Genomic DNA, 19,463 nt, shown 5'->3' with positions numbered 1-19,463 from the left:
CATTTTTTGATTCATAGAAAAGTTGCAAGGATAGTATAAAGAATTCCCAGATATCCTTCACGCACACTCTCCAAATGTTGAAATATTTCTACTTTTGCTTTATTTTTTTTCCCCTTCCTTTCCCCTCCTCCCAACCATTTAAGAGTAACTTGCCGGGGTTCCTGGATGGCTCAGTCGGTTGAACATCCGACTTCGGCTCAGGTCATGATCTTGCGGCTTGTGAGTTCGAGCCCCACATCCGTCTCTGTGCTGACAGCTCAGAGCCTGGAGCCTGCTTTGGATTCTGTGTCTCCCTCTCTCTGCCCCTTCCCCAGCTCATGCTCTGTCTCTGTCTCTGTCTCTCTCTCTCTCTCTCTCTGTCTCTCTCTCTCTCTCAAAAATAAACATTTAAAAAAAAAAAGTAACTTGCCAACATGATGCCCCATTTTCTTACATAACCATAATAAGTTTCAAGATTGGAGAACTAACATTAAAAACAAAACAAAACACTATTATTTGGGGCACCTGGTGGCTCATTCGGTTAAGTGTCTGATTCTTAGTTTTGGCTCAGGTAATGATCTCATGGTTTGTGGGTTCAAGCCCTGCTCAAAATAAATAAACTTTAAAAATGAATGAATGAATAAATAAGTAAAGTGTTTAAAAAACACCTCATCAGAGACCTTAATGAAATTTTATTCATTGTTCCAGTGTCTCATAGAAAAAGAAAATTGAACTTAGTTGAGTTCAGTATTTGTTTTGATCAACCTATATTTAATTAATTTATAATTTTATTTAAATCTACGCTGATTAACATATAGTGCAATAATGGTTTCAGGAGCAGAATTTAGTGATTCATCCCTTATATCTAACACCCAGGGTTCATCCCAACAAGTGCCCTCCTTAATGCTCATCACCCATTTTAGCCCATCCGCCCCCACCTCCCCTCTAGCAACCCTCAGTTCTCTGTATTTAAGAGTCTCTTATGATTTGCCTCCCTCTCTGTTTTTATCTTGTTTTTCCTTCCTTTCCCCAATGTTCATCTGTTTTGTTTCTTAAATTCCACATGAGTGAAATCACATGACATTTATCTTTCTCTGACTGATTTTGCTTAGCATAATACACCCTAGTTCCATCCATGTTGATGAATCTATCTTTAAGATATTCTTTATAAAGGGCTTTGAATGTTGTTGGAAAATAATAAGGTTAAGTGAAAATAAAGTTAGTATAAACTGATAGGAATAAATCGCTAATTCAGTAGAAGGAAAATGAATACTTGATCCTTTGCTCACTTATGTAATGTTTTGGGGGCTTTGTTCCATAGGAAGAGGCGACACAGCACATCCCCTAGCCCATCTCGAAGTAGCAGTGGTAGACGAGTGAAATCCCCTTCACCCAAATCGGAGCGATCAGAGCGTTCAGAAAGATCTCATAAAGAGAGCTCACGGTCCAGGTCATCTCACAAAGATTCTCCTAGAGATGTTAGCAAAAAGGCCAAAAGGTAAATGCAGTTATTTTTTTGGTAATATTTCAAATGCCAGTTTCCTTGTCATTTTACCAGCTTTTGAAAATAATTTGGCTGGCAGCCATTTTTTTAAAGGGTGTTAGAGAACCAGAGAAGTATACTTTCATTTTAGATTATTCCTTCCCACCTCCCCACCCCAGTCTCAGAATGACTTAAAGCATAAGAAGGCTTCCAACAAGTAAAGACCAGCCAAGAATTTTAAACATTACATCCAGTGTTCTCTGTGGACTAGGGATAGCTGCTTTACTTTTCATTTTGTTCTTCAGTTTCTATAGAATATTCTTTGGTTTTGTCAAGGCTGAAAGAAAAATACATTACCCCCTTCCTCCTGCCCCTGCATCTTATTAGCAAGTTCTTGGGTAGAGACTTGTGGAATTAAATACCATTCTTCAGTGTGTAGTTTTAGTGTGTTACATACTTCTTTTCCTTGTAGTTCTAGAAAAATGGTTAAGAAATGTTTTATTCATCTGGTGTTACATAGTGGAATTTTCCTGTGAACTAAAACTGCTTTATGTCCTAAAACTTTATTATTGTAACCATTTTTAGTAAATTCTTTATAAAAGAGATATGTTTCTCCTTTTCTAAGTGGTACTTGGATATATATATATATAAAGTATATTTATTAGTTTTGGTAATCTTCATGAACTGCGTGCGTACAGAATTATGGTGTCTTAAATGATTTCCTTAACGATATGCAGTAGTTGGTGCTTTTCCTTCAAGAAGATAGGCTGCAGAGCTGCTATGCTTTAAAAATCATGTGAATGATTTTAGATGCCATTTTGAACTTTATCTTGTAGATTTAGAGGTTCAGACTTTGGGGGTATATTAGTAACCTGGGGAGCTTGTTAAAAATGCAAATTCCCAGTCCTTACCTCTTGGGATTTTGATTAAATAGAACAGTGGTGGGGCTCAAGATTTTGTCTTCGTAAGCAAGCGCACCACTGATAATCATGGGTGCTGCACACCGGAGGTGCAAACTTGTGTGTATGTGTGTTTCTGTAAAGTAGGCAAAGTGTAAATTTGGGAAGTTTACAACCTGTTTTATTTCTGACTTTGTGCTCTGTTAAAGATCATTTTAGGTAATTGAAGGATGGTCCATTTTGATCACATGAGTACTTTGATAAATTGTTTTCATTTGTTTCCACAGATCACCATCTGGTTCCAGGACACCTAAACGGTCTAGGCGATCACGGTCTAGATCCCCTAAAAAGTCAGGGAAGAAATCCAGATCTCAGTCCCGATCTCCACACAGGTCTCATAAAAAGTCAAAGAAAAACAAACACTGACATAAATCTTTAAGATGCTGTCACTTATTGGAAATGCAATTTTGTTTTGTGCCTGAATGGTCTGTTTTTTTAAAAAAAAAAAAACAAAAAATCAAATGAAAGAGCATTCCTGGATTTTTTGTTTATTTGTTTGTGAATGCATGTGTAAACTCATGAGTAACTACACCTGTAGACCTGTCATTGTTTTATATTGTATAAATTACTTTCATTGTGGCTGTTTCTCAAGATGAAATTTTTATTGTGCTAATGAATTTCATCAGAAATGTGTATAATGGATCTGCTGGCAGTAGTAGTATTTTGTTTTAGGATGTTGTGACTTAGCAAAAATAATACAGATGTCTTCCCCCCTTTTGTAGCTTTGACAATTTGAATTAGATTTCAAATAAAATCTGAACAGAAAACTATAATGTTGTTTTTTTGCCCCATTGGTGACATCAAGTCCCTTAAAGTCCTACTGAGTTTAGCACTTCTGTTGTGTTTCTTATACTTAATGCACTTTATAAGCTCCATTGTTCAAGTAGCTAAAGTTTTATATTTACTAAGATGACTATGAAAATTAAGGGACCTGAGACTCCTATTTGGTAGGGTGCCAACCAACTTTGATGAGGTTATCTTGGATAATACTAGTACCCAGAGATCAAAAGACTAGGTAAAGGTGGCATGGTCTTTTTTGTTAATGGAATGCCTGGCTACAATATTTTTTCTGTTTTCAAAGAAGCAATACGATTTCAGTATACTCAGCCTATGTCCTGAGCAACTACTTATTTTTAGGGGAAAATTAAATCTCCGTCTTTTGACTCATCTTCTATCATGAAAGAAGTTTATTTATAAAAGAAATTTTCTAACAAGAGTTGGCCATAGAAGTTTTTTGTATGATAAATGCCCTTTTATATAGCCCTCTGTAGATTACCTTTCAAACGCTTGTATTCATGTATTTCTACAAAGTTCTGTTTAAAGCACCTTAGTTTTTTGTTTTGTTTTTTTAAGAATTGAATTTTAGGTTTTAGCTTTAGGTAAAACTTAAAAGTAAAATAGTTTTCAGGAAACTTAACATCCAATAGTTTGTAAATTCATTGTGCAAAGTTGATTTAAGCAATTTGCAGAGTTAAAATCTATATACAATGGGAATAATTGCTGCAGTATGAGGAAGAAATAAGGAAACTTGTGTAATGTTGATCATAATATTGCTATAAATATGTAATAAAGGGTTATGTAGACTTGAACTGACACTACTACAATTTGTGAATTTTTCAGTTTTTTATTTAGAGACACTTTATGCAGTGGTTTGATATTTTCCCCCCTTCATAGAGTAGAAAACTGTTCTAATAATGGATTGTTTTGAGTTAGATTTTAAAACTGTATTTTCCAGTTGTTTTACTTACTGTTGCCTAGTTATAAAATAAGCTATACCAATGGTTTGAGGAGTAGGTATATTAGCTGAGCAGTGAGGTATGCTGTTTCCAAACTGGGCAACCTTAAAATACAGCTTTAGAAAAGAGCCAATCACATTGTTTTACTTAATGGTTCTTGTCAACATGCAATATTGCTTGAAAGTTACTCCCTTACTGTTCACTTCACTCTTTTGTTTGTCCATAATGTTAGGGAGTGTTAATTCCTAAATGTTGCTCAGAATAATTAAACATGAACATTTGGTGCTGGTTTTTAAAAACCTACAAATATAGCCATTTTAAAAGCAACACATTTTTTCTCCTCTGTTCATTGCCTGGGAGAAGGGAAATTTATATATTGCTTTTTTCTGCAAATATAACAATAATGTTGAGTTGCTAGTGATTTGGGCATTCCATTATTAGTTGGTATCTAGTATAGTTTTATAAGTAATTGGTCAGGTTATGATTTTCCCAGCCAAGTTACAAGGAGTGCTTATTTTTTTCTATTTAAAAAAAAAATACCCTGGGGAAGGAGGAGTGAGTAGAAATTGTTACGTCAGTTTTGGGTGCTTATTTGTAGTAGTTTTCCTACTGCAATGGAAGTTTGCAGTCCCTTTAATTTGGATCCAGATACAGCAGATATTCTTTTGGGTGTGTTGGGGGAGGGGATTGCTTAGGCTTGATAGAATATGTATTCTGTAAGTTAGCTAAATGTGTGGATTGGATTGGATTGGATTTTTTTTTTCCTGGAATTGCAAATGGTATTGTTACATAGGTTATTTCCAATTTTACTTAATGAGAAAATATCTAGAGTAAGCCTGTTTAATTCTTCATGGATTCTATGAAAGTTTAATAGGATCATAAATTGGTAAATTCTTAGTGGGGGAGATAGTTTACCATTTTTTAAATAGCATATTATTCATCTGTTTCCTATCTAAAGAACACTCTTCATTAGACAGCAAAATTTCCACAGGTTAACTAAAATGTTTGTAGGGTGGCTTTCTATACAAGTTACAGGAAATACACTGTTCCCACTCTGTAATAGATGGTTATGATGCTCTGTCATAGCTACAAGTAAGAGTTACCTACTCTTTTTATAAAGAAGATCCTACTCTTCTTATAAAGGCTTAATCTCTTTACCTTCGATCCTAATAACATTTATACACGGGGATTTCTTACCAGTTTAATACCATTTAATCTCCTTCTCCTACCCTGAGAGAAAACACACAAATAAATGGTGGTCTGTTTCTTACCAAAGAGAGACCTATGATTGAAAAGTATCATGTTTGTGAATCTTTTCTTTGACATTGTATTTCCTTATTACCATTAGCAAGCATATGGGCATTTCTAAACTGTAAATGTTGAGAAGTTAGAGATTAAAGACTAAAACAACAAAAAGCTCTTTTATGATGCTTAGAATGTTTTTGGCTTTTCTGCTAAAGTTTGCAGAGATTACGCTGACCTAATTTTTCTTTGTTACAGACCATTCGTGAGCTAACCCTGAGATTTTTATCCCAATTAAAGAATCTTAGAAGAAATACTTGCTTATGACTTCTGTATTTTATCCCCAAAATTTAATATTCTTGAAAATATTTTTAAGAAGTTCCAATCGATTTAAGTATATTAGACATGTTCTCTACACATTTGCCTTCATGATCATATAGATTATGAAAAGTTTTATGGCCATAATAGTCTATCATTATGATTCTTTAAAAAATGAGAGCAAATAAATCACTGTATTGCCAGAGTGACCTCGGCTATTCTGATGACCACATCAGTGTGATTTCTTCAACAGAGAAGGTTGTTTTAAAAATAAATAGTAACGCTATTCTAAGACTGTACATTTACAAAATAAGAGCTTTTTTTCTTTGTTGTTTTCCTCTTTCACTTTAATGGAAAAACTAATTACAGGAAATTCAGCACAGATACTAATGAAGACACTAGTACAAGTTTAAAAGAACACGTGACTAAAAACTCACAAAGTGCTTGATTTCTTCATATTTCACATGTAGATTTTAGGCAAATTTTAGGGGGTATTTCATTTCTTGTCATTTTGCTTTTTTTCTTTATTTTTGTTGTGAACTTCCCGGGACTCAGAAAATACACAGATACAAATCCCAGGGGAAGTGTTGTGATGCTAGACTAAAAGGTGGGAATGTGCTGCTGTTCAGAGTGAGCCATGTTCCATTGTTGAAAATTCAACGCCTCAGTGTTTATTCAGTACCACCTCATGGAGCTTCAGTGTAAATGGGTTATGTGTATAACTGATTATTTATATAGTTTTGTAGATCTATAGATAAAATGCCCTCATTCATTTTCACATGTAATTGTGCTTGGAATATTTGTTTTATCCTTTTACTTCAACAGGCTCTTGTACGTTACATCTCTGCTGATTTGAAATATCAGGAAAGACAATTTTTCAGGAATGAGAATAATCTAGTTGAAATCAGCTCAGCTGAAATATTTTATAGCAAGACCTTTTCTTTTGGGTGAACTGATTCCATAATTTAGTTACTCTTGATGTAAGGATTAAGTTTATTGTGGAGCTGCTTTCCAGACTGTCACTTTATAGTTTTTCTACATAAAGATTATATAGTTGCAAAGGTTGTGGAATTTCCCTTTGTTGTTGTTTTTTGACTTTTAATTACTTTAATAAAAGAACATTGTTTTCATAGCAAACATTAGCCTGTTCATGTAATTTTCTCCATGTAGTTTTTCTAATGCAAGCTCAGTAAACCATAGCTGGTTTTCAGCAGCTTTCTTTCAAGTGAAATAAGTGATGTGTCACATTTATCAGTTGTAGCTAAAATGTTACATCTTACATGTTTAAACTATAATAAAATATTTTTATGATAGATGATTCTCTTGATTAGGAAATTTTATTGTTCCCCTTCTTTGAAGAGTTATTTTGTTGATTTTATTTCACGGGGGGGGGGGGGGGGGAAGGTTTCAAACATACAAAATTGTAGAATGAACATCCCAAGTATCACCTTGTTAGTATGTATCTCTGACTGAATGTTTTGTTTTTAAAACAACGTAGTCACAATATCATCATTACACTAAAAATAATCCATTGGTTTCTTTTAAGACTTAAAAATGTTTTAATTGTGGTAAAATACTCATAACAAAATTTACCATCTTAACTATTTTTAGGTGTATAATCCAGTCGTGTTCAGTGTATTCACATTGTGCAAGCAGTCTCCATAACTTCATTTTACAAAATTGAAAATCGAACAATTAACTCATGTCCTCCCCATCCCCTATTTTCTTTTTATTTCTGGGAGTATCACTAACTACTCCAGATACCTCAAATAAGTGGAATCATAACAGTATTTGTCTTTCTGTGACTGGCATAATTCACTTAGTATAATGTCCTCAAGGTTCATCCATGTGGTAGCTTGTGCATTGGTTCTTTTTTTAAAACCTACTTTTTCTTTGAAGTTTCTCTATTTCCTTACAGAATTTGAAAAGGATTTTCCCCAAATGGCACATTAGCATTTTCTATTTTGAGTAAAAACTTCAAAAGAAAACAAGTAATACCAAGTATATATGCCAGCTATTTCCGTATCACTTTCTTTACCATTTTTACCACTTTTTGTGCTGTGTTCTCTTTAATGGTTATGTATAATTTCACATCAACATTTCATAGCATGGGGTACAAAGTATGCTTTCAAAGCAAGCCATGTGATTTTGAAATTGTAGTGTATTAATAGTAATTACCATACTCAAATGCTTTTTTTTTTTCTTACTGCCTGCTGAAAAGGAAACTAAAACTTTGGCATGTAGTAAACGCAGTTTTTGGATTGGATATTCATTTGCCACAAAGGAAAGAAGAAAAACTCTATTCTCATTTCTTTTATTTGGCCCTAAGAAAATGCAGAGCTTCAAACTGTTTACAGTAAGGAACTTGCTTTTTGATTTTTAAATGAGATGTGGCAAGGCCTAGTGTGGAAGGGGAGGAAGAGCCTGGGCTGTGGAGTCCTATTTGGACTGGAATTCCCAGCTATTCACCATTACTAGCTGTGTGATATTTCAGAATCTAATTTTCTCACAAAATGGGTACTGACCTTGGGTGTTTATTGTAAATGTGAAATCACATGTAAATCACTGACACATAGTTATACAGTGGTATTTAAAATTAATAACCGTATTTGAAAACTAATGATGGGAACATCTTTTAACTAAAAATAGAGTTATACTATAATTCCATAGCACTGTAATACGTTTTATAAACTTACATTGGGGGTATACATTGTTTTATTGCACACTGAATATCCGTATATATTCTGTCCCAGTCTTACAGGTGGCATTTAATTCTTAATATTTTTATTTTTATTTTATTTTTTTCTGTTACAGCAGCTTTTTTTTTTTTAGTTTAATTTAACTTTTTAAATTTACATCCAAGTTAGTTAGCTAGCACATGGTGCACAATGATTTCAGTAGATTTCTTAATGCCCCTTACCCATTAAGCCAATTCCCCCTCCTACAACCCCTCCAGTAACCCTCTGTTTGTTCTCCATGTTTAAGAGTCTCTTATGTTTTGTCCGCCTCCCTGTTTTTATATTATTTTTGCTTCCCTGTCCTTATGCTCACCTGTTCTGTGTCTTAAAGTCCTCATATGAGCGAAGTCATAGGATATTTGTCTTTATCTGACTAATTTTGCATAGCATAATACCCTCTAGTTCCATCCACGTAGTTGCAAATGGTAAGATTTCATTCTTTTTGATTGCCGAGTACTACTCCATTAGGTATATATACCACATCTCTTTATCCATTCATCCATCAATGGACATTTGGGCTCTTTGCATACTTTGGCTACTGTTGATAGTGCTGCTATAAACATTGGGGTGCATGTGCCCCTTCAAAACAGCATACCTGTATCTCTTGGATAAATGCCTAGTAGTGCAATTGCTGGGTCATAGGGTAGTTCTATTTTTAATTTTTTGAGGAAGCTCCATACTGTTTTCCACAGTGACTGCACCAGCTTGCATTCCCACCAGCAATGCAAGAGATCCTCTTTGTCCACATCCTCACCAACACCTGTTGTTGCCTGAGTTGTTAATGTTAGCTATTCTGACAGGTGTGAGGTGGTATCTCTTTGTGGTTTTGATTTGTATTTCCCTGATGAGTGATGCTGCACATTTTTTCATGTGTCAGTTGGCTATCTGGATGTCTCCTTTGGAGAAGTGTCTATTCATGTCTTTTGCCCATTTTTTCACTGGTTTACTTGTTTTTTGGGTGTTGAGTTTGATAAGTTCTTTACAGATTTTGGATACTAACCCTTTATCTAATTTGTCGTTTACAAATATCTTCTCCCATTCTGTCGGTTGCCTTTTAGTTTTCCTGATTGTTTCCTTCACTGTGCAGAAGCTTTTTATTTTGATGAGGTCCCAATAGTTCATTTTTGCTTTTGTTTCCCTTGCCTCTGGAGATGTGTTGAGTAAGAAGTTGCTGCGGCCAAGATCAAAGAGTTTTTTGCCTGCTTTCTCCTCGAGGATTTTGATGGCTTACTGTCTTACATTGAGGTGTTCATCCATTTTGAGTTTATTTTTGTGTATGGTGTAAGAAAGTGGTCCAGTTTCATTCTTCTGCATGTTGCTGTCCAGTTTTCCCAGAACCCCTTGCTGAAGAGACTCTTCATTCCATTGGGTAGTCTTTCCTGCTTTGTCAAAGATTAGTTGGCCATATATTTGTGGGTCCATTTCTGGGTTCTCTATTGTGTTCCATTGATCTGAGTATCTGTTTTTGTGCCAGTACCATATTGTCTTGCTGATTACAGCTTTTTTAAAAAATTTTTTTTAATTTTTAATTTTTTTTTTTAACGTTTATTTATTTTTGAGACAGAGACAGAGCATGAACGGGGGAGGGTCAGAGAGAGGGAGACACAGAATCTGAAACAGGCTCCAGGGTCTGAGCTGTCAGCACAAAGCCCAACACGGGGCTGGATCACGACCTGAGCCGAAGTCGGATGCTTAACCGACTGAGCCACCCAGGTGCCCCAGATTATAGCTTTGTAGTACAGTTTGAAGTCCAGGATTGTGATGCCTTCCGCTTTGGTTTTCTTTTTTCAAGATTGCTTTGGCTATTCGGGGTCTTTTCTGGTTCCATACAAATTTTAGGATTATTTGTTCTAGCTCTGTGAAGAATGCTGGTGTTACTTTGATAGGGATTGCATTGAATATGTAGATTGCTTTGGATAGTATTGACATTTTAACAATATTTGTTCTTCCTATCCAGGTGCATGGAATATTTTTCCACTTTTTTGTGTCTTCAATTTCTTTTATAAGCTTTCTAAAGTTTTCAGTGTATAGATTTTTTACCTCTTTGGTTAGATTTATTCCTGGATATCTTACGGTTTTTGGTGCAATTGTAAATGGGATCGATTCCTTGATTTCTCTTTCTGTGGCTTCATTGTTGGTGTATAGGAATGCAACTGATTCCTGTGCGTTGATTTTATGTCCTGCAACTTTGCTGAATTCATGACTCAGTTCTAGCAGTTTTTTTGTGGAATCTTTTGGAGTTTCCATATAGACTATCGTGTCATCTACGAAGAGTGAAAGTTTGACCTCGTCCTGGCTGATTTGGATGCCTTTTATTTCTTTGTGTTGTCAGATTGCAGAGGCTAAGACTTCCAATACTATGTTGAATAATGTGACAAGAGTGGACATCCCTGTCTTGTTCCTGACCTTAGGGGAAAGCTCTCAGTTTTTCCCCATTGAGGATGATATTGGTGTTGGGTCATTCATATATGGCTTTTATGATCTTGAGGTATGCTCCTTCTATCCCCACTTTCTTGAGGGTTTTTATCAAGAAAGGATGCTGTATTTTGTCAAGTGCTTTCTCTGCATCTACTGAGAGGATCATATGGTTCTTGTCCTTTCTTTTATTGATGTGGTGAATCACGCTGATTGTTTTGCAGATATTGAAGCAGCCCTGCATCCCAGGTATAAATCCCACTTCGTTGTGGTGAAATAATTTTTTAAATGTATTGTTGGATCCGGTTGGTTAATATCTTATTGAGGATTTTTGCATCCATGTTCATCAGGGAAATTGGTCTATAGTTCTCCTTTTTAGTGGGGTCTCTGTCTGGTTTTGGAATCAAGGTAATGCTGGCTTCATAGAAAGAATTTGGAAGTTTTCCTTCCATTTCTACTTTTTGGAACAGCTTCAGGAGAATAGGTGTTAAGTCTTCCTGAATGTTTGGTAGAATTCCCCTGGAAAGCCACCTGGCCCTGGACTCTTGTTTTTTGGGAGATTTTTGATTACTAATTCAATTTCCTTACTGGTTATGGGTCTGTTCAAATTTTCTATTTCTTCCTGTTTCAGTTTTGGTAGTGTATGTGTTTCTAGGAATTTTTCCATTTCTTCCAGATTACCCATTTTGTTGGCATATAATTGCTCATAATATTCTCTTATTATTGTTTTTACTTCTGCTGTGTTGGTTGTGATCTCTCCTCTTTCATTCTTCATTTTATTTATTTGGGTCCTTTCCTTTTTCTTTTTGATCACACTGACTAGTGGCTTATCAATTTTGTTAATTCTTTCAAAGAACCAGCTTCTGGTTTCATTGATCTGTTCTGTTTTTTGTTTTTTTTTTTTGTTTTGTTTTTTTTTTTTTTATGATTTCAATAGCATTAATTTCTGCCCTACTCTTTATTACTTTTTGTCTTCTGGTTTTGGGTTTTATTTGCTATTCTTTTACCAGCTCCTTAAGGCGTAAGATTAGGTTGTGTATCAGATCTTTCTTCCTTCTTTAGGAAGGCCTGAAAGACCTCCTTTGCTGCGTCCCAGAGGTTTTGGGTTGTGGTGTTATCATTTTCATTGGCTTCCATGAACTTTTTAATTTCCTCTTTAACTTTTTGGTTAGCCCATTCATTCTTTAGTAGGATGTTCTTCAGTCTCCAAGTATTTGTTACCTTTCCAAATTTTTTCTTGTGGTTGATTTTGAGTTTCATAGCGTTGTGGGCTGAAAATATGCACGGTAAGATCTCGACCTTTTTGTACTCATTGAGGGCTGATTTGTGGCCCAGTATGTGGCCTGTTCTGGAGAACGTACCATGTGCACTGGAGAAGAATGTATATTCCGCTGCTTTAGGGTGAAATGTTCTGAATATATCTGTTAAGTCCATCTGGTCCAGTGTGTCATTCAAAGCCATTGTTTCCTTGTTGATTAGTTGATTAGATGATCTGTCCATTGCTGTGAGTGGGGTGTTGAAGTCCGCTACTATTATGGTATTACTATTGATGAGTTTCTTTATGTTTGTGATTAATTGATTTACATATTTGGGTGCTGTCACATTTGGTGCATAAACGTTTCCAATTGTTAGGTCTTCTTGGTAGATAGACCCCTTAATATTGATACAATGCCCTTCTTCATCTCGTTAACAGTCTTTATTTTAAAGTCTAGATTGTCTGATACAAGTATGGCTACTTGGCTTTGTTGGCCGTTAGCATGATAGATGGTTCTCCATCCCCTTACTTTCAATCTGAAGTTGTCGTTAGGTCTAAAGTGGGTCTCTTGTAAACAGCATATAGGTGGATCTTGTTTTCTTATCCATTCTGTTACCCTAGGTCTTTTGATAGGAGCATTGAGTCCATTGACGATTAAAGTAAGTACTAAAAGATACGAATTTATTGCCATTATGTTGCTTGCAGAGTTGGAGTTTCTGGTGGTATTTCTCTTCCTTTCTAGTCTTTGTTGCTTTTGGTCTTTGTTTGTTTGTTTTTTTCTTTCATCTTTTCTCCCCTCAGAGAGTCCCCCTTAAAATTTCTTGCAGGGTTGGTTTAGTGATCATAAACTCCTTTAATTTTTGTTTGTCTGGGAAACTTTTTCTCTCTCCTTCTATTTTGAATGACAGCCTTGCTGGATAAAGAATTCTTGGTTACATATTTTTCTGATTCAGCACATTGAATATATCCTGCCACTCCTTTCTGGCCTGCCAAGTTTCTGTGCATGGGTCTGCTGCAAACCTGATCTGTCTTCCCTTGTAGGTTAGGGACTTTTTTTCCCTTGCTGCTTTCATGACTCTCTCCTTGCCTGAGTATTTTGTGAATTTGACTATGATATGCCTTGTTGATGGTCAGTTTTTGTTGAACCTAATGGGGGTCCTCTGTGCTTCCTGGATTTTGATGTCTGTGTCTTTCCCCAGGTTAGGAAAGTTTTCTGCTATGATTTATTCACATAACCCTCTACCCCTATTTCTCTCTCTTCCTCTTCTGGGACCCCTATGATTCTGATGTTCCTTTTTAATGAGTCACTGATTTCTCTAATTCTTAAATCGTGCTCTTTTGCCTTCATCTCCCTCTTTTTTTGTGCTTCATTATTCTCTATAAGTTTGTCCTCTGTATTACTGATTGTCTGTTCCACCTCATCCATCCTTGCTGCCACGGCATCCATCCGTGATTGCAGCTCAGTTACAGCATTTTTAATTTCATTCTATTTTTTACTTCTTTTATCTCTGCAGAAAGGGATTCTAATCTATTTTCGACTCCAGCTAGTACTCTTATTATCGTGATTCTAAATTCTGGTTCAGACATCTTGCTTGTATCTGTGTTGGTTACGTCCCTGGCTGTCATTTCTTCCTGCTCTTTCTTTTGGGGTGAATTCCTTCATTTCATCATTTTGAAGGGAGAGAAGGAATTAATGAGGTAAAAAAAATTAAAATTAAAATTAAAAAAATACTAAAATTAAAAAATTAAAAACACACACACATAAATTATGCTAGATCCTAGGTGTGTTTTGGTCTGGGTGTTGAAAGGGGCTTGATAGATTAGAGAAAAAAGAGGAAAGAAAAAAACGGAAATTGTCTGAAAATTTGAAAAAATGAGTACACCGAAGTAGAATAAAATGAAATGATGGAAGTAAAATAGTATTTGAAAAAATTTACACAAAAGTAAAAAAAATATATAGTAGAAAAATATTTAAAAATATTTTTAATACAAATTGAAAATAAAAATGAGTTTTTTATCTTTCTGTATTCATGGAAACAAAAAGAAACAAAAAAGAAAAAAGAAAAAAAAAGAAAAACTGAATATATGGACTGGCAAACAGATTGAAATATGACTGAAATTACTTCGTTTTCCCCTAGAAGTCCAACTGGGAAACGCTTTATAGTCCATAAACTAAGCAGGTGGAGAGACTTGTGTTCCTGAAGAGCGAGGTTAGCCCAGTTGGGTGGGGCTTAGTGTAATGGCTCCATTCTCCACTAGATGGCGCTGCCTAGCTTATTGGGGTGGATTATTGCGGTGCTCGTTGGTGTCTGTGCGCGCACGCGCGTGCGCGCGTACGGCGAAAATGGAGTCACCCAGCTGTTCAAACTCTAGTATCAGAACTCTGTTCTTCCCAATCAGCAATCGCGTACCAGTCCTTTGTCTTCGGCTTCTGTCCACTCCCCGCTTTTACGCTGTCTGTGACCAAGCGCCAGGCAGAACCTCCCTCCTGAGTTTTATCTCAGATGTGGCTGTTTTTCCTGACCCCTTATTTCTGAGGGACTATGGCTTTGACCCTTTCTGCCCCTCTGCTGGAAATGACCGGGTGCTGGCTGCGCCCAGGAACGTTTGCGAGACTATGCTGCTGCTGATGCCCAGAGCCTGAGGCTGGGTGCCAGCCCGCCCCAGAAGAAGTTTACGCGGTCATGTAGCAGCAGCGTTTCAGAGATTATGGAAAATCACAACACGCATCTGGCACCAGGCTTCACCCTTAACGACCTTGTTCCAGCACCAGTGCATGTGGTTGTTCTCCCGGTCCACTGGGGCCTTTGTCTTTGGGGGAATCACACAGCCTCTACCAGCTGTTCTCCCAGCAGGGGAACTGGCTCTCCCCGCGGCCCCAAGACCTCCAGACTTCACTCTGCTCCTGGGGATTCACCCTTGTCACCAGAGCACCGCCAGGTATCGAGCTATGGAGTTTCAGACTCTGTGATCCCCCTATTTATAGAGTCTTAATGGAATTTAAACCCTCTTCTTTCTCCTTTCTCCCTTTTTTGTTCAGTCCCTGCGGCTGTTTCCGCTTTTCCACTTTCTCTCAGCTGCTTTTGGGGGGGGGTGCTTTTCCCATTTCCCCACTTCCCCCCCATCTCAATCCTCTCTCTGCACGCAAAAACAGCTCCTTGCCCTCTGTGGCTTCTCTCTCCCCCAGTTCACATCTCCGTCCCGCGTACCTGCTGAATTGTGTGATTCAGGTGGTGCAGATTGTCGTGTTAATCCTCAGATCAGTTTTCTAGTTGTGCAGGACGGTTTAGTGTTGGTCTGGCTGTATTTCATGGATGGGAGACATACAAAAAACTTCCATGCTATTCTGCCATGTTGGCTCCTCCCACCTTAATATTTTTATTAACTAGATTTTTAAAAATACTTTTTATTAGTTGTCATTTATTATTGTAGAGTTCCATGACAAAAGTTTCTGAGAGAAAACCCATAAAGGAACATTTAATTGTGAACAACTTAAATAGGGTATATGGTGAAGGAACATAGAGAACAGTATGAAATATGATGAAGCACTAGAATTTTTGCCCAAGTTCAAAGTAAAAAAAAAAAAAAAATCACATTAACAGAACTGAGCTGCAATGTGGGAATTTTCACAAGATGAATGGGCAGAGAAGAGTATCCTGAGAGAAGACTAAGGTTAGTGATGTGAGGAGAATTGAACTCCTGTATTTTGTGTATATGTGTATGTTACAGTTGGTATTTTCAGATTATGCAGAAATAAGTAATGTACCCTAAAAATACCCTTTAGACTGGAGAACTGAAATGATAAAGAATTTGAAAAGGAAATGACACTTTAAATTCTGCTCAGAAATAATGGCTTTGTAGTAATGTCCTCAGGACATTTGTAAAACTCTTCAGAGTTCTTGCGACTTACACAAACATGAAGCCGGAAGAGCAAAACTTTGATTCAAAACACTGTTTGATCCTCCATAAAGCGGAAGCATTGAAATTGAAAAGAATAAGCACCTCACTATATGTTGGCTACCTTAGCAGCTAAATAGTCCTATTCCATGAAGTGCTATTAGATGATTTTTCTTCTTTCAGCATATTTTGTTTTATGGCATTGCAATAGCCAACGGGTGTGAGCGGTTTATTAAGAGCATTTAGGAAAATGAGTTTCAGATGGTTTTTGGCCATGCTAGCATTGTAGTAAAAGATCTGTCAAACTGTTCACTTACTTCTGGAAAAGTAAACTGTTTGGGTCTAATATAGGTCTTCCTCACAGGGTATAGTGAGGTATCAAAACTCAAATGGTGATCTAAGTAGATTTTTTATCTATATTCTCCAATCACAACATTCAGCTAATGTGAATGTCAACTCTAAATTTCAAAATCACGTATTATGTGTACCCTCAGGTGCTATTTCATCGGGTGCTTAGCCACAACTTCTTATATATACCATCTTATTTTAAGAATGTGTCCTCCCTAGAAAAATCTACAGCATGTTCGGCTCTGTGCCAAGTACTGTATATGTGTAAGTGCCACCAAGCAGAAATATCACTCATCAAGTACTTCTTAAGAGGCATCAACTTCTAAAAATACTGGTTTAATTCTGCATTGATCTCTCTAAAAGCATGTTTTATTTTATTTAAATAGCAGGTGTACGTTAGAGAAAGTCTTTAAGCAGGGAATGATCTGTTTACCTGTTTGTTCTCCTGACTCAATGTAGAAATTGTCAAAACCTCTCAGAATATCCTTTATTTGCATATACTTTGTAATGAAACCTAGTATATTCTTAACTTTGTTGTATAATAAAGCCATGACTAACAATGTATGAAGGAGAGAAAGTTTTGGTGCTAAGATAAATAATTACTCTGTCTACTATATATTTCAGAGCTTATAATACTAATAGTGGTAAGGTGCAGAATTCACCTATCTAGATCTGTTTAGAACAGTTTATCATCTTATATGGCACATACACTGATAATTGTCCTATCCAGTGAAGAGTGCAAATGATTCTCTTTAAGTGCTGTAGCCTATCACAGTGGAATTCAAAGTACTGAGCTACACAGATCACCACCTCCTCATAGCTTTGCTTGAACCTCATACAACCTTATATAACTTGGATTGTAGAAAAAAAAACCTTCAAGCTATTTTTAGTGCCTGAGTACACTAATGCCTACACCTCTTTGTGTCCTTACATGCACCCATTGGGGGTCCAAAGGTCCTTGACTTTGCAAAGCTTCTTGTGTCTGTGTGGCAGATGGTTTACCTCTATTGAAACAGGACCCCCCCCCCCATTAAAAAAAAAAACTGTTTATTTTGAGAGAGAGAGAGAGAGCGCTAGCAGGGGAGGGACAGAGGAGAGAGAGAATCCCAAGCAGGCTCCTTAGGGCTTGAACTCATGAGCTGTGAGATCATGACCTGAGCAAAAGTCAAGAGTAAAATGCTTAACCGACTGAGCCACCTAGGTGCCCCAGAAACAGAACATTTTGATGAAAATGGAGGAGAATATAATATGCTTTTGGCAGAAATAGAGGACTTCCCCTGCCCTCCTTACCTCCTCTGATTGACCTCCCCACTTTCTGTGAAGCTTGTAGTTTTTTCCTTGCAGAATGTGTTGCAGACAACAAAGTAAATATGACAACATGCCTGATTTGGGCTAAAGTGACTTCTCTCTGATTAATTTGTACAGATCCTTACCTTTGACCAAACCACTGCCCAATGCAAGAAGAAAGACTGGAGCAAGGGCATGAAATATTAGATGTAATCACTTCCATAATCTCCTGTATGAATGTGTCCAGTTGTCAAACCTTAGGACCTTAGAGTTCTTTGGATATTTTGGGTAGAATATGATTTCTAAAAATGAATTTCTAACCTTGATCATCTTTTTTTTATTTTTTAATTTTTTAAATTTTTTTCTGTTTATTTATTTTTGAGGGACAGACAGAGACAGTGGATGAGCAGGGGAGGGACAAACTGAGGGTAAGACACAGAATCTGAAGCAGGCTTCAGGCTCTGAGCTGTCAGCACATAGCCCCATGTGGGGCTTGAACCCACAAACCATGAGACCATGACCTGAGCTGAAGTCGGACGCTCAACCAATTGAGCCACCCAGGCGCCCCTAACCTTGATCATATTTAATAAATCTAGATTATTTCCTATAGGGCTTGACAGGCACAAAGTTCACAGAAGGTGAGTGCTTCCTGGAAAACCTAGTTCTTTGTATTGTGTGGCCCAGCAGGACTTGGCCAGCCATACAACATAATAACTGGACTCCAAAGACTCTTTTCAGGCTACCGTCATTGCAAAGCATGGGTTCTGATCACTTTCCAGCTGTGTGGCCTTGGTCAAGATGCTTAACCAGGGCATTTTGAGCCCATTTCCTCATCTGCAGCATGAGTATGCCATCCAGGTTACAAGGGTCATCAACACACTGAGCATTTACTATGCACCAGGCACTGTTCTAGGTCCTGGGAATATAAGGTGATGAATAGCACAGACAAGGTCTTTTGGAATTTACATACTAGTGGGAGAGTCAGACCAAAAAAAAAAAAAAAAAAAAAAGATAATTTCAGATGGTAAAATGGACTAAAAAACACAGTGGTGAGATAGAAAGTGGGTGAGAGGTCCTTTCATAGATAGGGTAGTCAAAGAGGGCCTCCCAATGGCACTAACATTGGGAGCTGAGCTGAATAATAACATGGAGCTAGCTATGTGAAGATAAGGCACTGGGTGCTCTGGGCCAAGGGAGCTGCCAGTACGGAACTTTTAAGCGGGAACAATGTTGGTGTGTTGAGGAATGGAAAAACACTTGAGGAAAGCAGTCAGCGTGGCTTGAGGGCAGTGAGGAAAGGAAGGTGTGGCATGAGATGAGGTTCAGTGGAACTTGACAGTTTAAGCAAGGGGGTGACCTGATGTCGTTTCAGAAGCTCACTCTGGTCACTGAGCAGGGAGAATGGGAGAGGAGCAAGGGGAGAAGCAGGGAGACCAGTTAGGAGGTTCTTGGCTGTGGAGATTAAATGGTCTTATAAGTAAAGTATCCAGCATCGCCCCAAGCAAACAGCAGCTCCCTGATAAATAATTCAGCCTCTCCTCTCATCATGTTCTTGGATCTTTGATTTCTTTTCCCCCAACAGAGGCTCAGTATTCACCGTAAGATTAACTTCACTTGGCCTCTCTTAAACCAAGCTGGCTACATCACAACAGAGCATCCCTGTCGCTCTTGGGCTGGTAGATGAGGAACTGATAAATTGTGAAGACTGCATAAGCATTCTTTCATATATTCAGTGTGCTGCCGGCCACTGCTCCTGCTACCTACTGCCCTGCACAGTGAAACTAGGTGTTACTTAGAAAAAAAGAG

At 37.2% G+C, this 19,463-nt stretch overlaps 1 protein-coding gene across 4 annotated transcripts in view; it reads left to right on the top strand.

Annotated features, from left to right (window-relative positions):
• The window catches only part of U2SURP (U2 snRNP associated SURP domain containing), a 54,153-nt gene extending 47,299 nt beyond the window's left edge, over nucleotides 1-6,854 (top strand). For all 4 annotated transcript variants that reach the window (XM_049628704.1, XM_049628703.1, XM_049628702.1 and 1 more), the window contains 2 exons: nucleotides 1,301-1,477; nucleotides 2,649-6,854. In XM_049628704.1, coding sequence (XP_049484661.1) covers nucleotides 1,301-1,477; nucleotides 2,649-2,787 — 316 coding nt within the window. In that variant the 3' untranslated portion in view covers nucleotides 2,788-6,854. The remainder of the gene's footprint in view (nucleotides 1-1,300; nucleotides 1,478-2,648) is intronic.
• Nucleotides 6,855-19,463: the final 12,609 nt, after the last annotated feature.

The sequence above is a fragment of the Panthera uncia genome, chromosome C2, assembly GCF_023721935.1.
Source record: "Panthera uncia isolate 11264 chromosome C2, Puncia_PCG_1.0, whole genome shotgun sequence".
Taxonomy (NCBI): Eukaryota; Metazoa; Chordata; class Mammalia; order Carnivora; family Felidae; genus Panthera; species Panthera uncia.
This window is presented reverse-complemented; position numbering and strand designations above follow the sequence as displayed.